The following is a 27,943-nucleotide window of genomic DNA, read 5'->3' as shown; positions in this document are numbered from 1 at the left end:
CGATTCAAGTAAACAGAATCGTCATTGGACGAGTCTACAGTGGTGGTGTTGTTTTCTTCGATGTCATTGGACGTCAGATTTGTCTGTCATTCTTTGCACCGCCTACGTTCTCACTGAGAACAATGTTGAAAAAAGAGGAAGCGTTTCTCATTGGAGGAATCAGATGTAACGACGCTGCTCATTGGCTACTTACATTGCCGCTTGCGGACTGCATGTTTTGAACATAAATAAGAGCTACATTCAGCACTTCCTCAGCAGAGTTTGGATAAGGTCAGAGAGAGTGCGATTGAATCGGCAGCTCTCTGACAACAAAGAAGATGGATTTTTAACCCCCTGACTCTTTATTTTTGTTTAGATTTGTGTAATCGGCCGTCGTTATTATGCAGATTCTCCAAGTTGTAGCTAAACTAAACCCTAAAAAGCTTTAGCCCCGATCGGGTCGCTGTGCGATTACTAGCTCGGTTTAACCCCTTGTGTTCTTAATCGCGCCTGGCTGATTATTATTTTAACAACCATCTGACGATCCACGATCTTCTTCAAAAATGGATATTGATATGGTTCCAGGCGACGTTAGCCCTGTTTATGATCCATTCAGCACTGGGCCCGAATCAGCCCTCGGAGCTCCCCGCTTCACTCTGCCGGAGCTCGGTGCTCGGGGCTCCCCCTGCATGAAGAGCCTGGCCTCTCCCGGGCCCATGGCGGTGCTGTCTCCTGTCACCAACCTGGCCCTCAACATGAATAATCTCGCTGTTCTTGGAGGGTGAGTGGAGCTGGGCTGTTTTTTTCAAGATTGGAAAAATAAATAAAACAACTGCATCGCTGCAGAAATACTTCCTGGAACAGTTTGCAGGCTGTTTACATTAATGACGCTAACGTACCTTATCTATTTGTGTAACTTGGTGCTTTAACGTTATATGAGGCGAAAACAAACATGATGCAATTCATTTTCGTTTCGCTAAAAAGTTTGTTTTCTCGTTTTGATGCAGTCAATGTGAAACTCCAAAGCGGAAGAAAAATTTGCCCCTCCTGAAGATTCCTTCCTTCGCCTCTGATGCCTCTTCTGATGCAGGTTAGCTTGGTGTACATGAGTGTATTTTTCTGTGAAACTACATATTGTATGTATATGGCAGGCTGCTTTAAACTCGTATTCCATTATCTGGTATTTATCAATTAGCAAGTAGTCCACCAAAATATCTATATAAATAAAAAAACATAACTTGCATTGCCTGCGAGTATGATGGAATGGCAAAAAAAAAAATAGTTGATGCTAAACGTTAGGAGGATAAATGTTATGTTAGCGCTCAGCCCTTAAACGCATAGTTTACCCAAACATTAAAATGTACTCCTCATCAAATGGTTCCAATCATTTTGAGTTGCTTTATTTTGTTTAATGCAAAAGAGGTTTTGGCGAAGAGAGAACAAATATTTAATTTTTTAGCTACTGAATAGCATAGTCTAATAATGCATATTTAGACAGTAGTAGCATTCACGGTCATGTAAACAACTTTGCTAAATAACCACTATTAATGTAACCAACTACAGATATGGTATGTTGAAATGGCAGTTTTTGAATCTTAAAGCAATTCTTATATTTGAAATGTGTAAAACTTAAGTCATTACATATTGCATTCATGCACTAGTAAGTTAAACTATGCTAGTTACCACAGTGTACTTAGTTTTTTCTTTTCATGTTAAAAACGATTGTTTAGAGACTACACCATTGTTGTATTTATTCCTATTCACACAGGCCATTATTAAAAGATGTCACTACATAAAGCAATGCTACTCTCGTATGCTTCTGTTGTCCTACCCTGTTGTTTTGTTTGTCAAGTATGGTTGCGTTCCTGTAAGCTGAACATGTAACATTTTCCACAGTGTCACAGTTAAAAGCATCATTTTAGATGGAAAGTGGTATTGTACAAGTGCCACTTAATACATCAAAAAGCCAAAACGGGCAACCTAAAGCAGACTAGTTGGCTGCAGTTGCATGCAAATACAAGTGCTGCTAGTGAAACTGTATGAGTTTGTTAAAAGGAATGTTAAAGCGGTTTGCCATGCTGTGTAGGTGTATGACAGCTCATCCTCCTTGGAATGCCAGTTATAATTTTATACAGTGAAATTCTGCTGTATTTAGAGCTTGTGCTGGTTTACTCATGCGTCTACCTCTATGTTTATCCACAGGTCTTGGACTAGAGTGTCCCAGTCCTTTAGATTCTCTGGATGCTGAGCAGAAGTGAGTATGACTTTTCTGCCTCATTTCTGACATGTGACGTAAAGCTTGGTTTGAGGATTATATGTCTAATCTAGTCCCTGCCGTTAGGTGACCTATAGACGTGTTTAGCGTGTCTGTTTTTACAGATTAACCGAACATATGCTAGCATAAATCACAGATCACTAGATATCTTAACCATATCCTGTTATTACAGGGATTATTAAAGCGCAATTTAAACTTGTGATCATTTAGTCAGCCATATGTTGTTCCGACTGAAGTAGTTTAAATGTTTTGAGCCCCAAAAATATTTTGATTTGTTTAATCTCTGGTATGTAACCGTATTAACAGTCCAGCATGCCTTAAAGGGATAGTTCATTCAGAACTTAAAAGCATCTTATTTACTCACATTACATTTATTCCAAGCCTGTTTCCAAACATTTTTTTTTAAGCTCCGATATGCTTCATGCACACAATATTTGCTAAACTCATCCCAGCTCTCCAATAATCAACACTTAGTGGGATGGTTCTCCTTTCCAAGCTATTTGGTGTCAGTGGGAATCCATTTATCTAAAGCCAGACCTACAGCTGTTTGGGTTCCTCTCGTGTTTGTGTCTGTCTTTCTGTGTGTGTGTGTGTTGCGCATTGCTAAAGGGGGGCTGGGTGACTAGTGGCACGCTTTTCATGCCCTGTGAGCGCAAACGTCCGAATAGATCTGTAGTACTTGTGTGTGAGGTAGTCAGGGTTACTCGGGGACCAACCCCCCGAACATAATTCCCTACTTTTCCTATGCTATTAAAGAGACACGCTCCTTACCTCCTCCCCCTCCTAACCACCATAGCTGTTCCCCACGTCAAACAAAAGAGGCTTGAGAGGGGGTTTGCGTTGTGTGGGCATATGGTAAATTAGAAAATGCCCCCCTTTTTCCTTCCCCGGGGCTGTTTTACATACAGGTGGGCATTGCGGTGTATTTGTTAAATGAAGAGTGGCCTGGACTGAAAGATAAATGAGCTGGATTGTCGTCTGGACTTGTGTTTAGTTGACGTAGGAGGGGACTTTGAATACACTGGGAACTGTTGAATAGTTTTTCTTTATCTACACAGGTTTGAGAAGGCCATGCAGGACGCCACACGAGCCGTTAATGAGTAAGTGCTGATGTCTTACAATGCTGAAAATGAACTTGTCCATCACTGAAAGATTTCTTTGTGTTGACTTGCGTTTAATCCAAATATGCTTTGTGTTTGTACAGAAAAATGCCCATCCGCAGGATACACTCTTTGCCAGTAAGTGTTGAATTTTAGTTTGTTTCATTTGCTTACTATACCTGTTTGATTGAAATTAATAATGAAATCTATTAAAAATAAGCAAAATTTTAAAATTTAAAATGGAAGAAAATTGATGGCAATATTTTTAGAGCCATTACTACAGTCTGTAGTGACACATGATCTTTACTTCACAAATCATTCTACACTGCTGATTTGCTGTAGTATTGTAAATGTTTATACTACTTAATGTATTTGTTGAGGACTTCGAGGACAACACATACAGTAAATACATCACTAAACTTAATTAAACGTATATGTAGACATCACCTATAAGCAATAAAATTGCTGGTTAACTATGTCTGTATAATAACTTGCATTTGATTGTAATGCGATAAAGTGCACCTTTTGTGAAGCTGCTTTAAAAACCATTATTGTAAAGCACAATGCAAATAAACTTAAATTGAATTTGTGGAAACCTGTTTCTACTTTAGTCTTTGCAAGATTTCAAACATCATGATGATGATTTTTATTATTATTTTTTTTTTTGACGCATCCAGGCTTTTTTGAAAGTAGTTATAGAAAAAGTACTGCATTGAGCCCAGACTTTTCAGAATGACTTTTCTCACCTCAAATTTTTGGTGTTTATTTTTAAAGCTGTTTGTAATGCTTATTTTGTAGCTCCAATTTTTGGGTCACAGTCCAAATCTGAGGAGTAAAGAATTGGATCCCTCCCGTTATGGAGTGTGGACTCATTCACATGACAGTGCCAATAAAGAAAACATGGCTGAGGTGAGGTTGTCATCGTGTGTGTTTGTGTGTGTGTGTGTGTGTGTGTGTGTGTGTGTGTGGCTATTAATAGAACTGTGTGGAGGGGAATGATCCATAGCATGGCCAAAAATTTTAATGTTAATATTATTTATTTTATTATTATTTATAATAATAGTAATAAAGCGGTTATTAATAGAACTGTGTTGGGGGGGGGATGATCCATAGCATGAACAAAATTAAACGGATAATATTATTTTTATTTATTATTATTATTATTATTATTATTTGGTAGAAATCTTATCTTACAAGGCACTGTGTACATTTAATCAACATTCCTCAACAATTCAAATGTACTCAAATTAGCCCATATACATACACATTCTCAACCAGGTGGTGGATTCAAATTCCATGGATTCAATGCTTTAAATACAAGTTTGACCTTTTATTTAGTTACCGTTTTCTGTAGATGTAAATTGAATAGTCAGCCTGAAGAGGAGGAGCTAAAGCATGCATGTCATGTTTCCTTTCTAAAAAATAAAAACAGTATTCTCAATTTAAATAAACCAATACCTAATAATAATTCCACAGAAAGTGGAAATAATGTGTTGAAGTGTTCTTAATACTACGGTGGCCGGGAAGTGCAAAACAATATTACAAAGTATGAAACGCTTTTACAAAGCTCGAGACAAATTTACATTTTGGAAAACATTTTTACCTATCATCAGACACAATTACATAGGAAAAACAAATTTACCAAAGGCGAAACAAATTTACATTTTAGAAAACAAATTAACTAGACGCAAAACACTTTTACAAATCCCGAAACAAATTTACAATTACAGATTGCTTACGGAAAGGGAATGTACCACACACCGGAAGTGACACGGGGGAAAGTGGTTGTTATTGGTGAGCACAGTAAATTTGTGCTGTAGAGTACATGGAGTAAACAGAGTTTATGATGACCGAACATGGACCGCGGTCGAGGGTTGTTTTGCCCGTTTTGTGGCAAACACATTAGCAGCTTAATGCAGTTTTGCTTTACGTGTGGTCTGTGTTTGGAGTTTATAAAGGATTTTATGCAGACGGAAACAGCAGACATACTGCATCAATTTTTTCAATATTTTAACGAGGGCCAATTGTACTCTGTAATCGTGGACATTATGTTAAGTCTATGCGGTGTAAACATCTGCTTGAGGACTCTTAACAGTAAACTGAATGTAGCCGGTGTTACGGTTTAACTGGTGTCCGTGTTAACTGAGGCCCTTTTTAGATGTAAACTAACGTTTTGCAGCATGGCAGATTCGTCACTTCTTCACAGCAACAAAACATGCCCATACCGAATAAAGATTTTTATTTCTTGGTGTCAGTGTACACATTATTGATTTTATTATCTGTGTAGCAAAAAAGTATAAACCAAAATTAATTTAAAGAAATAATTTTAATTGACATGTCATCAACGGGATTCGAACCAAAGTCAAAAAGTTCTGCACAAGTATCTACCGACCTATCTAACTGAGCTACCCGGGTCTACAGGTTGGTGTCGGTTTTGATATCTTTATCAGTCAACATGTGTCATGCTTTGATTGTTTCTATGTACTTGCGTTTACATGTTTCTATATACTCTCATGCTAATATTTTCTCAGAATAGCTCTAATATGTTTTAATCGCAGTTGGTCAAACCATGATTTTTATAGTTTGTAGACTCGTGGAAACCTGTGTCTACAAAGTCACACACGAGATGATATTTTCCGGTATGTGTGGTACACCGCACCGGGAGTGACCCCGAATGTGTGGTACATTCCACGTCGTTTCCGGTGTGTGGTACATTCCCTTTCCGTAATGAATCTGTGATTGTACATTTGTTTCGGGATTTGTAAAAATGTTTTGCATCTTGTTGTTTTTTTTCTAAAATGTAAATTTGTTTCGTCCTTGGTAAAATTGTTTTTCCTATTTAATTATGTCTGATCATAGGTAAAAATGTTTTTCAAAATGTAAATTTGTCTCGAGCTTTGTAAAAGTGTTTCAAGTGTTGTAATGTTGTTTTGCACTTCCTGGCCACCGTACAATACACTTAATGAATGTTACCCTATAGCAGAAGCAAATATCTTTTTTTTAAAAGTATATTTGCATTACTAATTTTACAAATAGCTATCAGCTTCTGATAATTACCATGATGGGTGTTTGACTCCAATCTGCTGTTTTACAGGAGAACTTTGAGTTCAAAAAGCCCTCCATGCCTGCACTGCGCTGTCGCACTCGCTCCACCGGAGGCTCCAAGGATGCTTTTGCCTGCCGACCGAACTCTGCTCCTGCTTTAATGGTAAAACATTAATTCCTGGAAAAAAAAAACACAAGTTAAATTTTTTTTAACAGTTGCTAAAATAACAGCATGGTTTCCTGCTTTTCCCCCAGCTCTCCCCACCACCCACCAATCAGCCAGACTCTCCAAATGAAATCAGTCCCTTCATTCTGCGCCGTCCGTCGCTCTCCTGCCTTCAAGATGATGATGACGATGATGGCTTTCTGGAGGGGCTTGATGATGTGGAGGTGACTTTTCCATTAGCCTGTGCTTGTTGTGTTGTCAAAAGTATTGATATTTTGATTAAACGCTGATTCTGAAATAATTTGAAAAGTGAAATCGTATCTACAGCTTTTTAAAACTCACTGTAAGAGAAACATAAGCACCCACAGTTCCCCACTTTTCCCACACATTTGCATTTCAGGATGCTTAACATTATTTTGGTATCACAGCCCAAAAGAGGTTTTAGTGGCTCATTCCACAGTTAATGCTTCAAAGACCATGCGCATTTCTGGTTTTATTAGTTTAAACATTAAGCACAAATGCAGTACAGAAATCTGTTTTGGTTTGTTTGTGCATCTCTCTGAGTGCACATATGCCAAGTTGTCCCCATGATCTTGGACTTCAATGTGTATTAATTTGCCAGCTAATGCCAAAATTGCTCCTAAAAGGCAGTCTAAAGCAAACTAGTGAGAGAAATTTCTCAAAGTAATAGCCTTCATTAACATAAATCAATAACAGAAAAGACGATCACAATTAAACCTGCCTGAAGAATAGCGTTTAGTTTATTTATTGGTTGTAGTCAATGTTTTCAGTAATTTGACTTCATAAGGCTAGTTAGTTTGCCTAGTAGTTTTTTAAAGAAATATTAATTTTACGTTGTGGTGGTGTTTTTAGCATAGCCTGTGAGAAATGAAGGAACAACGAAAGTTGAAAGAATTGACCACCATGGACCAGTATTAACAATTCTTAACACTGAGCTTGAAGTTTAAAAAAAAATAAAAAATAGTTAAATGACAATTTTATTGAAAGCATTTTTTTGTCATCAAGTATTTAACTTTTTTAGAGATGCTGTATTTAAGGTAGAAATTTTTAGTATCTTCACAGTACTATGGTCTTTTTTTTTTTTTTTCTCAGAATGACTCTGAGGTTCCTCTGGGAATGGACAGTCTTCTAACTGCTCCTCTGGTGGCCAAGCAAATTCCTGAAACTGATTCGGTATGTTGTTAAATTGATTTATTTCTAATTTTTTTTTTCAACCCTATTTTTTTTAAACAAACATTATATTTTTTTATGGTTATGACATGATTGTAATGACCAAATCCATTTTGATTACCTGTAGCCTGTCATTCGCTGTCGTCCACGTGGGTTGTTCAGATCTCCATCTATGCCCTGTGCAGTCGGGCGCATCCCGCTCAAAAGACCTGAAAGACCACAAGATGAGAACACGCCTGTCCGAGTGAAGAGGAGACGGAGTCTGGCAGGGACACAAGTGTCAACCACAGAGCAGGAGGATGTTGTACATCAGGTCAGAAAAAGAGAAAATAAATGAATGTCTTTATTATGGTGCTGATGAGTGTGTTTGGTTTGAGTCCTGATTTTGTTTTTTTTATCTCCTTGTAGGTTCAGAGGTCCAAGTCCTTTAATCACTCACAGATTGAAAGAATGTTGGACACCGATCCTAGTAATGTGATTGGAGATTTTACCAAGGTGAGTGTAAGCCTGGTTTTTGAACAGCTAATGTGTATCATTCTTAAGTGTGTTATTCTTTGTATATTTTATTAAATTATATGGTAAAATAAAATAGTTGCAACTTTTTAAAATAATATTTATACATTTAATAAATCACTAATGTAGTTAAATTTGCATGTCTATTTTAATTTCCCTCTTGTTGTCAGGTATTTTAAAGCGAGTTAAAAATATTTAAAATATTAATTTCTTAATACACTTTGAAAGTGAAATTATATCTTAATTTCCTTCAAATTAAAATGTGCTATTTCATTGTTATTTTATTTAAACAAAATGAAATGCGTAGTTTGATGGTTTAAATTTAGATGGTTTCTTTTAATAATAATAATAATAATAACCTATTTTAAATATGAAGCTGTCATTTTAATATAGCCATTTACATAATATTTATTATTAATAATAATAATAACAACCTATTTTAAATCAATTAGTTAAAATATCCATTTGGATGATGATGATGATAGTAAAACTAATGTAAAATGCGTATTAAAATGTAGCCATTTAGATGTTAACCAATTTTAAATATAAAATGGTTATTAAAATGTAGCCATTTAGATGATGGTGGTGGTGGTGGTGGTGATGATGATGGTTGTTGTTGTTGTTGTTGTTGTTGTTGTTGTTGTTGTTATTATTATTATTAACCCATTTTAAATGTAAAATGGGTATTAAAAAATTGCAATTTAGATAAATTGAATTGTGAAATAATAATATTAAAATATAACCATTTAGATGATGATAATAATAATAATAATAATAATAATAATAATAAAATAATAATAATAATGATTATTTTTTTTTTTATTATTATTGTTATTATTGATACCCATTTTACATTTAAATTGGGTTAAAATATAGCCATTTAGATAATGATATAAATTATATAATAATAATAATAATGATAACAACCCATTTTAAATAAATGTGTCATTAAAATATAGCCATTTGGATTTTGATGATGATAATAATAATGAACCCATTTTTAAATGTAAAAAGGTTATTAAAAAAATGGCCATTTAGATAAATTGATTAATTGTATAAATTGATTTATTAAATGTATTAATAGTAACTCATTTTCAATCTAAAATGGTTATTAAAATATAGCCATTTAGATAATAATAATTATAATAATAGTGATAATAATAATTAACATTATTTTATTTATTTATTATTATTATTATTATTATTATTGATACCTATTTTACATTTAAAATGGGTTAAAATATAGCCATTTAGATAAGGATAGTAATTTTATAATAATATTATTAGTAATAATAACCTATTTTAAATATAAAGTAAAAATATTGCCACTTTAGAAAATACTTAATAATAATAATAATAATAATGATAATAGTAATAGCAATCAATTTAAAATGGGTGTTACAGTATAGCCGTTTAAATTATTATTATTATTATTATTATTATTATTATTTTATGCACAGGTGACATTGTTTAATAAAATGTGTATAATATACATGCATTTTGTCTTTTTAAAGGCTCCTGCACTGCCCACAGTACAAGGAAAACACCAAGAGTTGAAGTACATCACTCCAGAGATTGTAAGTTGCTACGCAAAGATACACGGCATGTGTATTTCACGTTCAAGTGCGTGCAAAGCAACCAGTTGCATGATTAAGAGTGGAGCAGCAGGCCTTGTCATCTATATAAAGTATAATGCACTGGCATCTTTCCCATAATCCAATTTTCCACTGACATCTGTTTCTGCTTTTTACAGATGGTTAAAGCAATGAGTGGACAGTTTCAAGATCTAGTGGAGAGGCTGTTTGTTATCGACTGCCGTTATCCGTATGAGTATGAAGGCGGCCATATTAAAGTAAGAGTCACTTGCAGCTTTATTAAATTGGCTACAGTGGTTTGTAGTATTGAGCAAATTTTTAACTCCTCTTTGTCGTCTTTCAGGGTGCTCTTAATCTCCACCAAGAGGATCAAATCGAAGACTACTTTTTACGCAGTCCTATTCTCCCTGACTGCCCCAAGAAGCGCGTCCTGCTGATTTTTCACTGTGAATTTTCTTCAGAGCGTGGTCCACGGATGTGTCGCTACGTTAGAGAAAGAGATCGATTTGTGAATGAATACCCCAACCTCCATTACCCCGAACTCTATATCCTGAAAGGAGGCTACAAAGAATTTTTCCAGATTCACAAAGTATGTGCAATTCCTCAGTTGCTTTCTAATATTATAGGTGTAACTACAGTGCTCAGCATAAATGAGTACAGCCTTTTCAAAATTAATTTTAAACAAAAACATATTTTATATTATAAACAAAACAGATTTATTAAAACACATACATCTATTAAAATTATATTTTAGTCACAAGACATCACAAAACATTAGAAATGGAAAGGTAATACAATTCAATTTACGCAAATTATTGCAAAGCAAAAACTACAAACTACAATTTAAAAAAAATTGTAAATTGTTTTTATTCATTTTTTGTTTGTCTTGACTTTTGCTAGTTTTGAAAATGCCATTTAATATTTTTCTCTGACATATAAATTTGGAATACTAATTTTAACAATTATTGCAAGTTTTTTTTTTTTATTTAGATAAGCTTTAGTTTAGTCAGTACTAAAGCCAAATCTGTTGTATATGCACAATTTGGGGGGCTTTGCGTGCGTGTGCGTGTGCTCTGAACACTGGATAGGGTTCTGGATAAGGCGTCTACATGGTAACTAATTCACATTCTATTGTAAGTAGTTAGTGTAAGTTGACATGTATTTGCTAAGTTTATGCTGTTCACACCAGACGCGGAACGCAGGGATAAATTGCGATATTCGTGCGCAAATAGCTGCGTGAACATTTGAGTTAACTCGCTTCATTCGTGCGTTAAACACTACTTCATCCACGCGTCAGATCCGTTTCATTCGTGTGTCAAATTCAGTGTTACTCATTTTGGTACATATTATGAATTAGATAAGAGCTATTAATCCTTCATAATGTGCTGATCTCCATTTTGAAACCCACACAATTTTAATTGAACATCGCTCTGATTTGCAGTTTTTATTTTTTGTTTTTTATGCTTCACTTTGATTCATACATTTCATAGTACAATCAAATCCTGCATTGACCCACAGGAAATAGTTGTCGCATGTGATTTTTTTTATTTATTTATTTTTTTTATAAAATGGCTTTAGTTTTTCAACATGTATTTTTTAAAGTTGTTGTTTGTTTTTTTTTTATAAATCTAGTTTATTGTTAAGTTACAAAGACGGTTGTCTATAGAATTAAACAAAATGCTTGTTTTGAAAGTAACTTGATGCTTAAAGAATGTATTTGCACTAATAATGTTGATAATTGCAGCTAAAATTTGTCATATTAATGTTCAGAAGATTGTTTTTAATACTAATTCGTCTAGTAATGAAAATTATACAAATTTTTTGAAGTGAATTAGTGAATCTTTATTTTAAACTGATTTAAAAAAAAAAATTATTTACCTATTGATATTTACCTTGATAAAAGATAACTTTAGTTTTATATTTTCAAAATTTTCAAAAAAGCAGAATTATCTCTTAAATAATAATAAAAAGATTTCTCAGTTAAACTACAACCGAAACGAACTCAAACTACAACCTAAAATCTAAATCGTACACACATACTGCTGTTGATGTTGAAAATTACATATTGGTTATACGTCCAAGCAAACATGACACAATCTGCCTGCCAACAATTAGAAATATAAACAGCATTTATAACAAACAATAACAAATAGGGCTGTATGATATTGATTGGAAGTAAAATTTCACCGAAATACTTTTATTTCTGTTTGGAAAGAATTTATCATGTTAAATTGATTTGGATGATCGTGTATGTGCACCAATCCTGCATAAAATGTAATAAATCTAATCTATAAACGGTTGAATACAATAACGATAAAAGATACTATAGAAATAAAGTGTTTAATTATTTTCAGAATCAAATGGTATTCAGGTACATTAAGACTAAAAATAAACATTAACTTTTAAGTTTTAAATGTTAAACGCTTTGAAAAAAATATATAAAAATAAAAAATCACTAAATAAAAAAATAAATCACAGATGCATGCATATTGTAAATTATAATACAAATGACATATTCTATGATGTGAATATTGCGAGTTAACATATTGTGATATCGATGCTGTAAGGATATATTGTGCAGCCCTTGTTGCAAACTTAAATCTAAGGAATCAATACGGGTTTTGGATTTGTTCACTAAAGTCTGAGCTGCTCCAACTGAAAGAAACTTTTACTAAGTATTTTGAATGCTAGTGCATTTGTAGTAGTGATGGTGGTGGTAGTAATAAATGCTGGCATGTGTATAAAAATGATTCATGTCCTTATTGAACATAATCTTATAGCAAGTCCTCTCTGTTAAACCAGTCCTAAAGATTCTCCTCATGCATCTGACAAAAAAAATACATAGGTTGCATAGTGTAATAAAGTAAAGCAATATAGACCCTTACTGATGATTTTTTATTTTTTTTTTTGTACTAATATGTGCAGTTACACCTCACCGTCCTATTTCCAAAGTTGTATTTTTATTGAATTTTCTCATTAAAGCTTATGATCTATGCATGTTTTCTTTCACCTCTGTAGGCAATATGTGAGCCCCAGATGTATAGACCGATGCTTCATGAAGAGTTTAAAGAAGACCTGAGAAAGTTTCGTCTGAAGAGCCGCACCTGGGCCGGAGAACGCAGCAAGAGAGACATGTACAGCCGTCTCAAAAAACTCTGAGGCTCGCCAAAGTGCTCATGATTTTACGGTCTTTTTGCTCATGCTGCCTTCATAACATGAGCCATGGCAGAGACCTGAAGACATACATGTGTGTGTTCAGTGCGGGAACCTTTCTGCGTTTCAGGGTTTGACATTAAAAGAGGACGAGAGGTTATTTTGAGTCTCTGGCTGTTTGTTTTGATGTCATCACTTTTAAACTGCCACTTTCTTTTATATATATTTTTTTTAAATAATAATAACTATTGATCTCCCTTTACAAGTACACTGCGGCAAAGACACTGTCATGAACTGTTTTAAACGAACTAGAATTTGTATTCTCAGGTTTTTTTATTTTTTTATTTTTTTTTATTTTTTATTATTATTATTTTTTTATCCACTTGCCTGTGTTAACTTGTCAGAATATTCACTATTTCCCCCCCTTCTCACCTTGAGCACTTTTTTAAATAAATGGATGTGGTGAATAAGTGCTATATAAATGTTAAATCTAGTTTTTTTTTTTTTTTTTTTTTTATATAAATAGCTCCTTTTCCCCACATCCGATCGGTTGCTGAATGTAACTAATCTGAGAAGGATAATACTATAATACAATTATTTAAATTGATTTTCATATTCTAAAACCACATTATGTACCTGCTATTATTGCAATAATGATTAAATTTTTTTTCTTTACCTCTATAATATGTAAACTCTGCCCATATTGTTCAATGTTGTTTTGAGGGAGCCAGCAATATATTTTTTATTTTATATATATATTTTTTTTTCCCCCCCTCACTTGACTGACAGCTTTAACTCAGGGACTGGATCCTGACTTTTGCTGCAGGTTGGCAAGTGTTGACCACATCATAGTTCACCAAACCAGATCCAGTTCTGCTTGTTCTATAAACCAGTGACTGTTGAGCGTTACAAAATTCTCATTTGCCTTGCAAGGGTGTATGTGTTTTGTAAATTCTACCTTTCTGAGTGTGTTTTATTGGTCTTATGAGACTGGTTTATGTATTCATGAATAAACGTGGAGTTTGGGGTAATAACTCTCTGCTGAATCATCTCTTTATTTGTGTTTTTTTTCCACTGGTGTTATGGTGAGGCTAAGTCTCTTGTTTTTCAAATTTGCCGCTCTAACAGGGACTTTGACTGGGGTTAGCAGAGTGCCAGCACGTGTCACTACACACGTGCACATTCCAGAGCTGTTCCAAGGAGGAGGAGCCTGCAGTTTCCCAGCTCTTCCCTAACGTCCCAGAGCTGTGTTTATGTTTGGTTAATGTGTAAGAGTGTGTCTTAGAGTCTGTCAGTATGGGCAAAGAATAACTGAAAGTCCAAAGCAGAGCAAATGTGTTTCCCACAGCATTGTCATGTGGTTACAGGAGACTAAGACAAGGTTTAAAACGGTTTCTTCTCTGCCAGCAGTATTGTGTGTCTGGTTTGTATTCTTCAAGACTGAACCAAATGTGGAGCTTGATGAAAAAGAACAGCGTACCGAAGAAATATATAAATGAATTATTGAAAAAAAACAAAAAAAAAACATCATAAATAAAAGACTAGACAAAAGCTCTTGTTGCTTATCCAAGTTTTAAGAACAACAAATAATATCTTGACTTCTAGTTGATCTTTAGTATCACAAGTGGCTTACATGAAAGGCTCTAGTTTATTCTTATTTTACCAAAATTAAATATGATCATGTCGTAATGTATGTTTTTTTTTTTTTGGTTCACTTATTTAATCAGAACCGTACGATCTGACTTTGCTTTGACAGATGTTGTCACTTAACAGAAGTAATGTACAGTATTGAATATAGATTCATTGTGCAGTGGTAAATTAATTAATATTGTGCATGACTTCCATGAGCTCGGACATCTGCATTCATACATCCCGGCAATAAATAACTTATTTATTATGTCATCTAGAGTAGCAAAGAAAGAGTTCTTCCCAGAATTTATCAAGATTATTTGCTTTCATCGACATGCTATATAATGTTCATATCTGGTGACTGGGCTGGCCAATCCTGGGGCACCTTGACCTTTTTTGTCAAGACATTTTTAGGTAGTGTATATATATTTAGGCCAAACAAATATAGATATATAAATTATATATATATATTCTATAAGTTAATTTGGATTGCATACTTTTAAAGTAATTGAACTTATAAACTTTATGTCATTGATATTTGTTAGGTAAACATAAATGAAACAAATAAGAACAAGATTTATGCAATCATTTCAAATCCAATTGTATTTTAACACATTGGATTTAGTATAATGGGCTTATGGAGCTGCATCTGTTTTGCCCCTGAATATTAAATCTTACAGAGTTTAGCTAATTGAATTCGGCTTTTTTGCAGCTAGATATATTTATACAATATTTATATATATATAAAAATTTAATAGTTTTCGATTGTAACATATTTAGATTGATTCTAAGGAACTATATACATTTAAGATAAAAATTACAAATTAAATAATATCAAAATATCACAGACAGTTTACAACAGGTTTCGTGATTCCTTTTTTGTTATTGTTGAGTGCTGTTGTGTATGTTAGCAAAGCAGTAATTTGAAACGCAGGCCATGCTCTATCTTTATAACAGATGTGACTTTTTACACTTTGAAATGTTTTTACAACTTGGTCACCGTTCAACTGTCACTACATCTCCAAAAGACAACACTGTTCTCTTTAATTTATATCATACAAGTAGATGTTTTTTGTGCGATTGTACAAGACTTCTGATACATTATCCTCTACATGAAAATAATAATTCCTTACATGTTGCTTTTCTAGACACTCAAAGCGCTATACACATAGGGGGAATCTCCTCATCCACCACCAGTGTGCAGCATCCACCTGGATGACGCGACACCATTTTGCGCCAGACCGCACACCACACACCAGCTGATTGGTGAAGAGGAGACAGAGTGATGAAGCCAAATATGATATGGGGAGGGTTAGGTGGCCATGGTGGACCGAGGCCAGTGGGCAGATTTGGCCAGGATGCCGGGGTGAAACGCCTACTCTTTTTCGAAGGACATCCATGGGAATCAAAATCAAATTTTTACAAACAAACATGCTTAATGTAATAAAATAATGTTATGATAAATATAAATTAGCTTTAAGACACACAATAAACTAAATGAGGGTCACCACCCACCAAGTAATTTCATTTTAAAGATGTACGTCTTTGCCATTAGGCAACATTTTACCTGTCAGTGGAAATGTTGTAGACATCTAACAATAGTCCAAAATTACACTAGTCTCCAAAAAGATTATACAAACTCTACTCTCTCTTGTCTTTTTTTTTGGGCTATTGTTGGATGCCTGTTATACTTCTTTAAAACAAACAGGAAAATGCATGCATTGGCAGAAGCCTTGAAGTTACAAATGGCCTTGCTTGCTCTCTCTTTTTTTTTTTTTTTTTTGTAACTACCATTAATACTTCCAGCAAAGGCAGTGACTTAATGCATTTTAAATTTCCTCAGAGTAATCCATTCAATGTTTTTGTATGCAGGAGTCACTGTATTATAGTTTGCTCTTATGTTTAAATTCTGAAATATGCAATAAATGTGGTTTGAGTTTCACAGCAGAGCCAACCAGTACAGTCTAAAATGAGTAAGTCACATACTCATTTTCCATCGTCATCAAGTTTCTGTTTTGCTAGCTAAAAGTTACCAGAATGGACTGTTGAAATGCCACCACTGAAACCACATCCTATTGTTCTTTTTTTCTTTTTTCTTTTTTTTTTTTTTTTTTGCAAGAGCAAGATCCTCTGAATGTGGCCTTGGCTTTAGTTTCTGGCTTCCTGCAACTGCAGACAACCTTATGATTTGTTTATTGTCACCCATAAGAAGTATATTTCGAATTAACTTGAGGATGAAGCATATATTTAAGTATACTAACATATTTGTACTAGTAGTATATGTGTAGTTCTAGGCTAATGTCACACAGGACTAATTGACCCATATTTTAAGCATAACATTCCACTTTTACTTGAACTGTAAGTGTAACATTTGTACTCAAGTAGTTCACAATTATGTTTAGCATTTGTACTGCAAGTGAAAATATGAGCATATTTACATTTGTCAGACTTGTAGTAAAGAATTTGTTTGATGTATACTTTCCATAAAGTATTAGTTCTCTTTAAAAAAAAATAACTGCAGTAAAACTGCAGTATAACTGCAGTACAACAACAGTATATAGAAGAGTAACTGTAATAAAATTAAGTACAATTGGAAAAATTACAATGAGAAGAAGTATAAACAGTTCAAATACAGTACGATAAAGTTCAACAGTGGTTTAAGTTAGAGTAAACTGGGGTACTTGCTGCTGTAGTCTAATATGCCAATGGTGTGGTAAGAACTGTACTGCACTTGTATTTCAAGGGTAATTTTATAATTGGAATTTCTAAGAGTTTATTTGCAAAAACGAATAATAAAAAATAATTGCAGTGAACTTAACAGTACAGCAGCAGTAGCCTATATACAAAGATAACTGTTAAAATTGTATGCAGTGAGGTACAAATACGTTTCAACTACAATGCAATGAAGTTCAACAGCAGTCAAATCTACAGTACAGCTGAAGTAACATTAAATAAACTGAGAGGGGCAATATAGTGATATGTTAAATAATTTTTTTTATTGCACTTAGGTACATAAGTATTTAAAGTGCACTTTAGGTTTATTATGTATTGCAGATGTAAATGACTGCTGATATATTTCTGTAGTTAAACTTCTGAAAAAGTGCAATAAAATAGATTGTGGCAGTGCAGAACTTCAGCAATACCACTGACATACTGAAACCATATTTGGAAACCACTGCCCACCGAGCAGAAAAAGTAATAGCTGCACAGCAGTTGTATTGTAGAAGTACTTTAGTTGTATTGCAATAGCAGAATGGCAGTTGTACTATTGTAGTGCTTTAGTTGTATTGCAGTAACAGTACTGCATTATAGTAGTTGTACTTCAGTACTTTAGTAGTTGTACTGCATTATAGTAGTAGTATCACTTCAGTACTATTGCAGTAGTTGTACTGCATTTGTACTGTAGTAGAACTTCAGTTGTATTGCAGTAGATGCACTGCAGTTGGTTGTATTGCAGTACTTCAGTTTTATTGCAGTAATACTGCAATATAATTAAATTGTAAAGAAACTGGTTGACTATTAGATTTCTAGTATTAAGCTATTTTTTTTCAACTGTAGGGCATCCTGGCCAATTTAGGTTATTTCAGAAGTTAACTAAATCTGCATGACTCCTTAAAAAAAAAAAAAAAAAAACTTGTAATTTTTTGTTAGGATTACGGGAATCTGGATTCTTAGTCTTGGTTGACTATTAGATTTCTAGTGTTTATACTGCATTTTTTGGAGAATTTAGCAAATTTTCTCCACTACAGGGCACCTTGTCTAAATTAGAGTATATTGAAGCTTTTATTGTGTGCATATAGAGATAAAACAAAGGTCATCAACATATTTTAAAATACATTTTAATTTTTTTTTCAGTTAAGACAGCTCAAACAAACGATATTGAAGACCGTCTCTGAAACACTGAGTATGCTTAGTGTATATACTCAGTATAATTACACTGTAAAAATTCTTGCTGCCTTACATTTTTTAGTTGAATCAAATCAACTTTTTTAGTCATCTCAACTTACAGTATACAATCAAACTGACTAAAATATTAAGTTAAATTTGCATTACTTAAATAACTTTATCTGAAACCACAATAACTTGTTAAAACAAGTTAAACACATAACATAAAATAATAGTTGTGTTAATTTTTTGTCATAATGTTTTTACAGTGTGTGTGAAAAAAAGTATTTTGTTTTATTTTAGGCCACAAATCAAAAGAGTTAAAAACAACAAAAAGTGTACTTAATATATGTAATAATACTTTTAATTATATGCCAATGAACAAGTGAAAGTTACACACAGTGGCTCAGGTTAGCACTTTCATCTCACAGAAAGAAGGTCGCTAGTTCAAGTCCCAGCTGGTCAGTTGGCATTTTGGTGTGGTTGCAGGTTCTCCAGGTTCTGGGTGTGGGTTTCCTCCGGGTGCTCCGGTTTCCCCCAGAGTGCTATAGATGAATTGAATGAACTAAATTGGCTGTAGTGTATGTGTATGAATGAGAGTGTATGGGTGTTTCCCAGTGTTGGGCTGCAGCTAGAAATACATCCACTGCGTAAAACATATGCTGGGTAAGTTGGCGGTTCATTCTATTGTGGCGCTTTGGCGACCCCTGATGAATTGAGGGAAAAGCCAAAGGAAAGTCAATGAATGAATGAATAAATAAACAAGCAAATGCCAATTAAACTAAGACTTTCATGTGAGTCAAGCATACTAAAAGTATATTTTCATTCAAGGTCTGAAAGTACTGTATATTTGATTATTGACTTTTTTTTTTTTTTTGTTAAAATAGAAGTACACTAGTAGGGCAGTTATGGAGAGGCTATCAGTCCTGTCTCCAGTGCTGTTTCTTCTAGCACGTGAACAGATTTGTCTTTTGTCACGTCACAGTAAAGGTTTTTTGTCCTGGCTGTTTTAATGTGAGAGGAGTGTTTGAGGAAACGTGTCCTCCGCCCTCTTGGTTTAAGCGAGCATGACCAGCAGTTGTTAGGCTAAACAGCTGTCTTTTGTGCTTGTCAGAGAGTGCATGTGTTTAAACACGTCCAGCTCAGTCTACAGTCAGTGGCAGACATTTGAATGTGTATAAACATGCTCTTTGTTTAACACACACTGGAGATTATGTGTGCATTTGTGGTAACTGAACGGTTAGAGATTGGTTGCATTCTTGCAGTTTGCATTTTACAATGGCAAAATTATAGACCATCATAATGAAAATATTAGTCCGGAAATTAGTTACTAAATATTTGTAAAACATTGGTGGTGGCATTAGAAAAATATTTTAACTATGTTTTATTATGAAGTGATGATATTTATTTTTTCAAAGCATAACATTTAGTTTGATACACATTTTGCAAGCACATATGCACCAGGATTCCCAAATCAAACTATTTTATTTATTTTTAATTTTATTTATTTATTTTAAAAACTTTTTATGTATTGAGAGTATTTGTGAAGCATTCAACATACCAGTACTGTGGAAAATTATCAAAAAAAAATATTGATTTGTGCCACTACTAGGGACATATTTGGCCACATAATAATAATAATAATAATAATAATAATAATAATAATAATAATAATAATAATAATAATAATAATAAAAATAATAATAATACACATTAACAAAAAAGGGATTTTTAAACAGTATACAGGTTCAAAATAGCTATGCATTTCAAATACATTTTTAATATTAAATAATAGTATAAATGACAATTAAATCATTCAAGAGCGCCATCTAGAGTTAAAAAAACAGAACTATACAATGATCAGCTGATGCACAGTCATGTGACCAAATACGGAAATAACCATGCAGTGGTTTTCTACAATGGCAGCATGACTTTATTATATTGCAGACATTCATTCCACCAAACTGGTGAATCTATTTATTTATGAGTTTAATGATGTGTTAAGTCAGATATGGTGCTGTGTTTCTTAATCCACACGGTGTGCCCGGTGAGCGCGCTGTCCGCTGGCGAGAGTCGGATTCTGTACTCGCGGCTGTTCGGAGCAGAGAGCGGAGATGATCGGGACTTCACACCAGAGCAAAAGAGACTGATGCAGAAGGAAAAACTGCAGGTGGTCGCGAGGTGAGCTCATTAAACGATTTTTAGGTTTTCCAGAACTACAACAATGCCCGCTGGATAGGTAACGATACAATGTATAAAAATATATTAACAAAAGTCAGAGTTTCCTCACAAATTTAGAGGTCAATGACTACCGTTTTCCTTATATCGTACAGAAAAAACAAAACATATGAAAGTTTGATGACACTTTAGATGAGTAAATTATGGCAGAATTTTCTTTTTCGGATGAACTTTCGCTTTCAAAGAAGATAACGGGTGCAACATTTCAAATGTGTGTTTTGAAACAGTGCGGTTTGCCAATTACTTACAAATTGATATAGTAACTTTTACAAATAAGCATGATTATTAAAAGACTGCATGTAACTCTGCAATCGTATGTTGACTTGACACAATTAAAATTTTATTTATATGTGCGTTAAACATCATACATTATTATTTTACAAAATATAAAAATAATACTAAAATTACTACATTCTAGTAAATAATGTTTATGAACCATACTATAGTAAAATACTTAAATTATTCTGTTGTGGTTATCCCTATTGAGGTAAAGTTGTTTGTATATTAGCACATTCATTCATTTTAATGGTCTCTATTTGAGCAATTTCATGCAAATGTCAACCATGTCCCCAAAATAGTAAAACCCTTTCTAAGTTTTTTTTTTTTTTCTGTAGGCTTGTACTTTTTTTTAAAGTACTGTAAAAATACTCAAAATGTCTCAATGGCAATGGTCTTAAACAATTAAATGTAATTTACCAAAGTCACACAAGTGGCAATTTCACATCTGTCACATCCTTAACGGAGAGATGTCTCATCAACAACCAAGCTTTTCCCTCATAAATGCAAAAGTTTAAAATAAAATAAAATCTATCATGTTTGTTCTATAGTGAACCAACTCCTATCCTTTCGATTAGCATTCTTTCTTTTGGGTTGTGCAGTTTAATTTACATATTTTCTACAAAGTATGTTGTATACTGTAAACTCTGTGACTTTTTTTGGTCACACATGTTTATTTTAAAATTACAGATTGTTATTTTTTCTGATCTCAAAACTCTGGTTAGTTCTTTTGGAAAATATAAACAGATGTTTCAATATAATGTATACTTTCATTCATGCATTTTCTTTTCGGCTTAGTCCCTTTATTATTCTGGCGTTGCCACAGCGTAACAAACCCTTCCAGCCATATCACTGGGAAACATCCACACACACCCATTCACACACATACACTACGGACAATTTAACCTACTCAATTCACCTATACCACATGTTTTTGGAATTGTGGGGGAAACCGGAGCACCCGGAGGAAACCCAAGCAAACACAGGGAGAACATGCTAACTCCACACAGATACTCCAACTGACCCAGCCGAGGCTCGAACCAGTGATCTTCTTGCTGAGGCGAACTTGCTTTGGAAATATTGGCGTTGGACATATGAAATCCTTTTCACAATCTGGGGGGTCATGGTGGCTCAGTGGTTAGTCACCTCACAGCAAGAAGGTCACTGGTTCAAGTCAAGTCAAAGTCAAAGACATGTGCTATAGGTGAATAAACTAAATTGGCCATAGTGTATGGGTGTTTGCCAGTACTGCGTTGCAGCTGTAATGGCATCCGCTGTGTAAAACATATGCTGAATAATTTGGAGGTTCATTCCGCTGTGGTGACCCCTGATAAATAATGGAACTAAGCTGAAGGAAATTGAATGAATGAATAAATATTTACTATCGTCTCTTTAGAGACATGTTTTCATCATGACTCCAGTGGTACTCCAAGTTCTATTGCCTAGTTACTTTTTACACACCCAGTACTGAGCGTATACTTCATTACTCCTTTAAACTGGGGTGTATTTGTTTTTCTATGTATACCCATGGGGAGCAGTAATGAGGCCAGTCCCACTCTCTGTCTGCTCTTCTCTTCTCTCCCGCAGGCAGGTGAGAAGTGCGGTGTGTTTGAGCAGGGAGGCCTCAGGTCGTCTGTGTGTGGAGTCTGTTTTGGGTGAAGAGGCTGTAGCTCTGGGCGAAGCAGACAGCGGAGTGTTTTCCCTGGGAAGTGCAGAGTTGTTTCCAGATCGCAGTGCTGTCCTTTGGCTCGGGGTGCAGGCTTTGGCCTTCACGCTCATCTGCAGGCCACACGAAAACCTTCTGCTGGCTGAGGGAACGCTTCGCAACATCGCACGTCACTGTCTGGAGGAGCTGCGTCTGCTGGGACCCGGTGCTGAGGTCAGACTTTCATTGGACTAATGAGTGTTTTATTAGAGGAGCTGTTATTGTTTATGCTTGGAATTTTTGGATTTAAATCCCTACACTGTAAAGGTAGGTGCAGAGAATAGCGATGTGTGTATAGACTATTCTGTCCCAAAATGCGATGATAATCCTACATAACGGTAATAGTTTGATTGAGATGTTTACATGTCTGTACTGCAAATCAGCATACTCCACATGTCTTAATGGACCCTTCGCTAAGTTCCACCCTCCTTAGTTACTGTTGCTACGTCTGTCAAGCTTTCGTGCCTGGCACGGCTTTTTCAATGCGTGTGCGCCGATGTCAGACATTGCCAGGGATATAATGTAATTTCTGTCGAACAGGTGAGATATCCGAGAAAGCCAGACAAAAAAGAACAACAGTGTGCATTACAGGGGTATATTCACAACATAATAGGCAACCGATTAGAGAATAGTTTAATCAAAATTGAAGCTAGCTTAGCCTAGCCACCTTATACGCTAACCATTCAACAGCTTAGCTCATGCTCAGCAGGAGAGGTGACATTTAAAAATAATCTAATATTAACAAATGAAACCATGATTTCTCTATTTTTAGTCAAAAGGCCTGTTAGATTAATTGTTGTGCAATGAAATATAGCGTTACTAACTGACGAGGAAACACGCATGACCTAGCTTTTACATAGTTCATTCATAGAAAGTTCATAGAATAGAAAATTCATAGAAAACTGGATTTGTGCTGAATATTAGCATCATTGACCTATCATTGACCCATAACAATGTACAGTAAGTTACCTTTTACTGTCAGTGTGTTTATGTACTCTTTATAAATGACTGAAAAACAGCTGCCGGTAAAGGATATTAATTGCAAGTTTGTGATCATATCTCGGTTTTGTTCAGTTGATTTGTAATTTCAAATATTCGTAGCTTGAAATAGATGGACATATGAAGTTTAGTAAAGTTAGCAACAGATTTGCAGATTCGTATTTTCCGGATCAATAACTCATGTCATTATGACCTTTTTTCGCTATTAGTATGACTAAGTTATTAACGTTATGGCGAAGGCTTAAACAGAGCATATATTGAGCGAAAAAAAGGAATAAGACAGCTGTGAAACATAACCAGCTTTGTGTTTTTGTAGGAAACACAGTTTAGATCTGTTTAGGGTAAGGTGTGTGAGTTATTGCTGTCGGTCTATCACTGAATGTGCTAGGAATATCTAAACAAAACCAACTTAGCTCCACTCCTTTAGCGCCCCTCCGACAGCTTGATCCATGCTGGCATTTCTCCTCTTGGGTTTTAGGTTTTGAAAAGGGAAAATATTCCACCATCCCGTTCAAAATTTAAGGATACTGGGTATCTGGGTATATTTGCACAATCCATATGCACTCGCTCGAAAGCTTGACAGAGCCCCTGCGCATAGCTACAGTTGCTAAGCCAAGATTGGTGGGTGATGGTTTTTAGGTGTGGCTTAGCGAAGGGTCAATTTCATTGCTTTTTAGTAAGATTATGACTTTAGTCGGATAAAGGTCATCAAAAATGGCAGTTTACATGGTAGACTCTTAGTCAGAGTATTGTCTTAATCGTATTAAAATCAGAGTATTGGTGTCCATGTAAACATACTCAAAGTTTGTCTTCGATTTCAGGATAATTCATTTAATTTTCAGGCAATAATTAAAATGTCCTAGATTTCTTGCATAGCTTGTAGGGGAACTGTGGGTCTGTGTAGTAAACATTGCTCTATCTAGAAGCAGGTGCTGGAGATTTAATACTGATTACATAACCATTTTTATGGCCTGTTTTGACCTGGTCACTTTAAAGTTTTTCTCTAATCGGATATTTGTCTGATTTTCAAAAAAAAAAAAAATCGTTTAAATGGAAATTTGGCCAATGACTATGTCTCTGCTAAACAGTTATAAATTTGTCTTATTTTCAAATCCTGCACTATATTAAAAATTAACTAGGTGATGTTGACAAGCATCAGATACAATGGATTTCATTTCATCATTATTATTTTTTTTTCAGAAATGAATAAGAAAGGTATATGTCCTCACCATTCTAATTCATGTTTACAAGTACATTAGACAGGCGATTACTATCATTATAGGCTAAATGAAACATCTATTTTTGTTGTACAGATACAAAACTATAAAGTATTTACATTTATTTGAGTGTAAACTACTCTCCCAATACGAAAACTTTATTTCTTTTGTAAAAAAAAATAGAAAAAAAGCTATATTTTTAGAGGTGCTTCAGTCAAAAATAGAATGAAATAAAAAAAGGAAAAAGAAAGAAATAAGCAAAACTGTTATGTGTGGCATTGCCATTAAATTCTAATAGCTGTTATATCTGACTATGTAGTATAGCCCAGGGGTTCCCCAGCCACCTAAGGAATAATGCCAGCAACTCAAAATAAAATAATACTAATAGTTAAAAAAAAAAAAGATTTATGGAAATCACCAAGTGAACCTCCCCATCATTGTCGTGCCACTTCCACTTTGCCTCTTACATTTATTTTTTTTATATTTTGGGAGGAGTTAACATTGCACATGTTTTAAAAAAAAAAACAAATTTTTCTAGACCTGCTCTTAGTTTCATCTTGAATGTGTCCCAGACCACCTCATGAGATTGGATTTATGTAAGCCTAAAAGGATTCTTTGACAAATATTTTGTTTGGAACAGTCTCATTTGTTAATTATCATTTTGTGTTAAATCTAAAAGCTGTTATAAAATTATTTAGTGTCGCATGTAGTCAATTTTATATATATATTTTTTTATTAAGTACTCCGCATAAATGAGTGCACTCAATTAATTTTTTTTAACCTATTTTCCAGTGAATATAGGCAATATATGTTGGTGCATTTGAACAAAACAGATTTATTAAACAGATTAAAATTTTTTAGTCATCAAAATATTTATTAGATAGAAAGATAACACTATTAAATTCAAGCAAAAATAATGCAATGAATAAATAAATGAATTACAAACTACAAAATTTCAACAACATTTTTATATTTTTAGTTTTTCTAGTTTTTTTTTTTTTTGCTATGTTTAAAATTTAAAAAGATTTTCCCCTAACATATACATTTGGGCTACTAATCTTTGGACTGTTATTGCAAATTATTTTGTTAGATTATCTTCAGATTTGCCTTCAGTACTGACTAATCTAATGTATATGCACAAATATAATATTGAAAAGCATCCTATGGAAAATATATTCTGATGACATTATTATTATTTTCCAAACTTTTCAAATTCCCCCCAAAAAAATAAAAAAAAATGTGTGAGTGACTGTAGAATGAACACACCCGCAATGTTTGCTGTTTTCATTGCATCGTGTAGATTCCTTCATCCTAGAGAAATTACTTTTATTGTTGCTACAGCAGAGCTGAACTCCTGTTGAACCCCCACAGTCTCATAAAGCAGTCTGATTCGAACCTTTCTCATGTCAGCTGCTGGCCCAGTTTCTTTTTACACCAATGCAATCTATTGCCCACAACTCAAATAATAAGGATATGCATCTCAATCTGTATGAGATACATGTTAGACTGCTGATTACATTGCGATCAATACATACGCAGAAAAAGCAATCTGCCGGGCTCTGGGTTGTTTTTTTATTGCAGATATTTACTTCAGAATGATATTCCAGTTACTGTATGGCTATTCGGGTAGCGATAGTGAACAAGGACACGCATTCGAAGAAAATAGGCATTTTGCCAAGCTATTGATTATTTGACACAAACCTTTTCTCTCTAGCTGACTTAGCTGTTATTTTCAGGTGCTGCTGAAAAGTGATCGAGTGGACGCATTGTTGCACAGACTCCTTCCTCACGGCCAGCTCCTCTTCCTCAACCATCGTTTTGCCTTCAACCTGGAAAAAGAAATATCGGGCTACGTGAGCAAATGAAAGACTGTGTGCATTGGTAGAATCACACTAGAGAGCCATTTGGAGTGTAATTTATGAATCCATGATGGGAAGATTTGGAAGAAAGTGTAGTAAACAATGTAAGCCCTCAAAGTCATTAGGAAGGTTGAAGATTGCACCTATAAACTGTAACAGGAACTGGATTTCTCCTTTGAGGTAACCTGAAGGCACATGCTCTAAAGCGTTAATTGCAGGTTCACAGTAGATTAGTAGATTATATGGGGGGAAAGAGTGAACCTTTTTACAAAAAAAAATAAAATTAATATATATATATATATATATATATATATATATATATATATATATATATATATATATATATATATATATATATATTAGTATATCCTGTGAGAGTTTTTTTTAAGTATCTACCTAAGAAAAGTGAAGCACATTGGATTTCTTAGCCAGAATGACTTTGGAGTTTCTGATTAAGTGGGAATAAATGGTCATTTGATAACATTGTTCGTGAGTTTTTCTTGTTAATTAAAGTCTGAATTTTTTTATCCCGAGTGTCTGAATGAGTCAATGTAATAGCAGTTTGTCATATATACAGCTATCCTCTAGAGGGCAGTGTTGCATTTTGTTATATTTTGCTTTAAGTCAAGTGCTTGGCAATTTGAATAATCCTCTAACACTTTCATCTAAAATAATTCAATAGTTCACAGCAGCGCCTCTGGCAACAGATCTGAGATATCTGATTGACAAGGCTGTATGACGCCTTTAAATCTAGGCCAATTTCAATCCAGTTTAGCATCCAATTTGCCTGTTTTAATAATAGCAAGTTACCTCTGTCGCCGTGCAGTGATTGGAATGAAGGGAGGGTGAGTGTGTCCACTTGTAGTAAGTGTGAGACCACTCATAACTCACAAGTGCTGTCGATGTTCAATATGTTGACTTGTGAGAGAGAGGTTTTTCTGGTTTCTTGTGTCATCTGTCTTGGTATTCCTGTCACATCCAGCAGGACAAGAGCCTGTAAACGCTGAGTACTCTACTGCTGTGAAGTGTGGTTCAGGTATTCACACTGAAAGCACATTTATTATAACGTGGCATCACAGCGCCATTTGTGTTTGTATGCAGTTCTGTTAAAAGATGAA

General features: G+C 34.4%; 2 protein-coding genes across 2 annotated transcripts; both read left to right on the top strand.

Annotated features, from left to right (window-relative positions):
• The first annotated feature begins 233 nt into the window (after positions 1-233).
• cdc25b (cell division cycle 25B) lies at positions 234-14,063 on the top strand. Its single transcript, NM_001115095.2, has 15 exons — positions 234-760; positions 987-1,069; positions 2,182-2,233; positions 3,313-3,354; positions 3,459-3,492; positions 4,153-4,263; positions 6,449-6,562; positions 6,655-6,789; positions 7,679-7,759; positions 7,884-8,069; positions 8,165-8,251; positions 9,784-9,846; positions 10,023-10,121; positions 10,208-10,453; positions 12,883-14,063. The coding sequence occupies exons 1-15, from the start codon at positions 543-545 to the stop codon at positions 13,021-13,023; spliced, it is 1,692 nt and encodes a 563-aa protein (NP_001108567.1). The 5' UTR covers positions 234-542; the 3' UTR covers positions 13,024-14,063.
• Positions 14,064-20,410: 6,347 nt separating this feature from the next.
• Positions 20,411-27,103, top strand: ap5s1 (adaptor related protein complex 5 subunit sigma 1). Its single transcript, NM_001305568.1, has 3 exons — positions 20,411-20,712; positions 22,633-22,924; positions 26,703-27,103. The coding sequence occupies exons 1-3, from the start codon at positions 20,543-20,545 to the stop codon at positions 26,829-26,831; spliced, it is 591 nt and encodes a 196-aa protein (NP_001292497.1). The 5' UTR covers positions 20,411-20,542; the 3' UTR covers positions 26,832-27,103.
• The last annotated feature ends 840 nt before the right edge of the window (positions 27,104-27,943 follow it).

The sequence above is a fragment of the Danio rerio genome, chromosome 13 (assembly GCF_052040795.2).
Source record: "Danio rerio strain M-AB ecotype USA chromosome 13, GRCz13ab, whole genome shotgun sequence".
Classification (NCBI taxonomy): domain Eukaryota; kingdom Metazoa; phylum Chordata; class Actinopteri; order Cypriniformes; family Danionidae; genus Danio; species Danio rerio.
The sequence above is the reverse complement of the archived record's forward strand: the minus strand, read 5'-3'. Positions and strand labels throughout refer to the sequence as shown.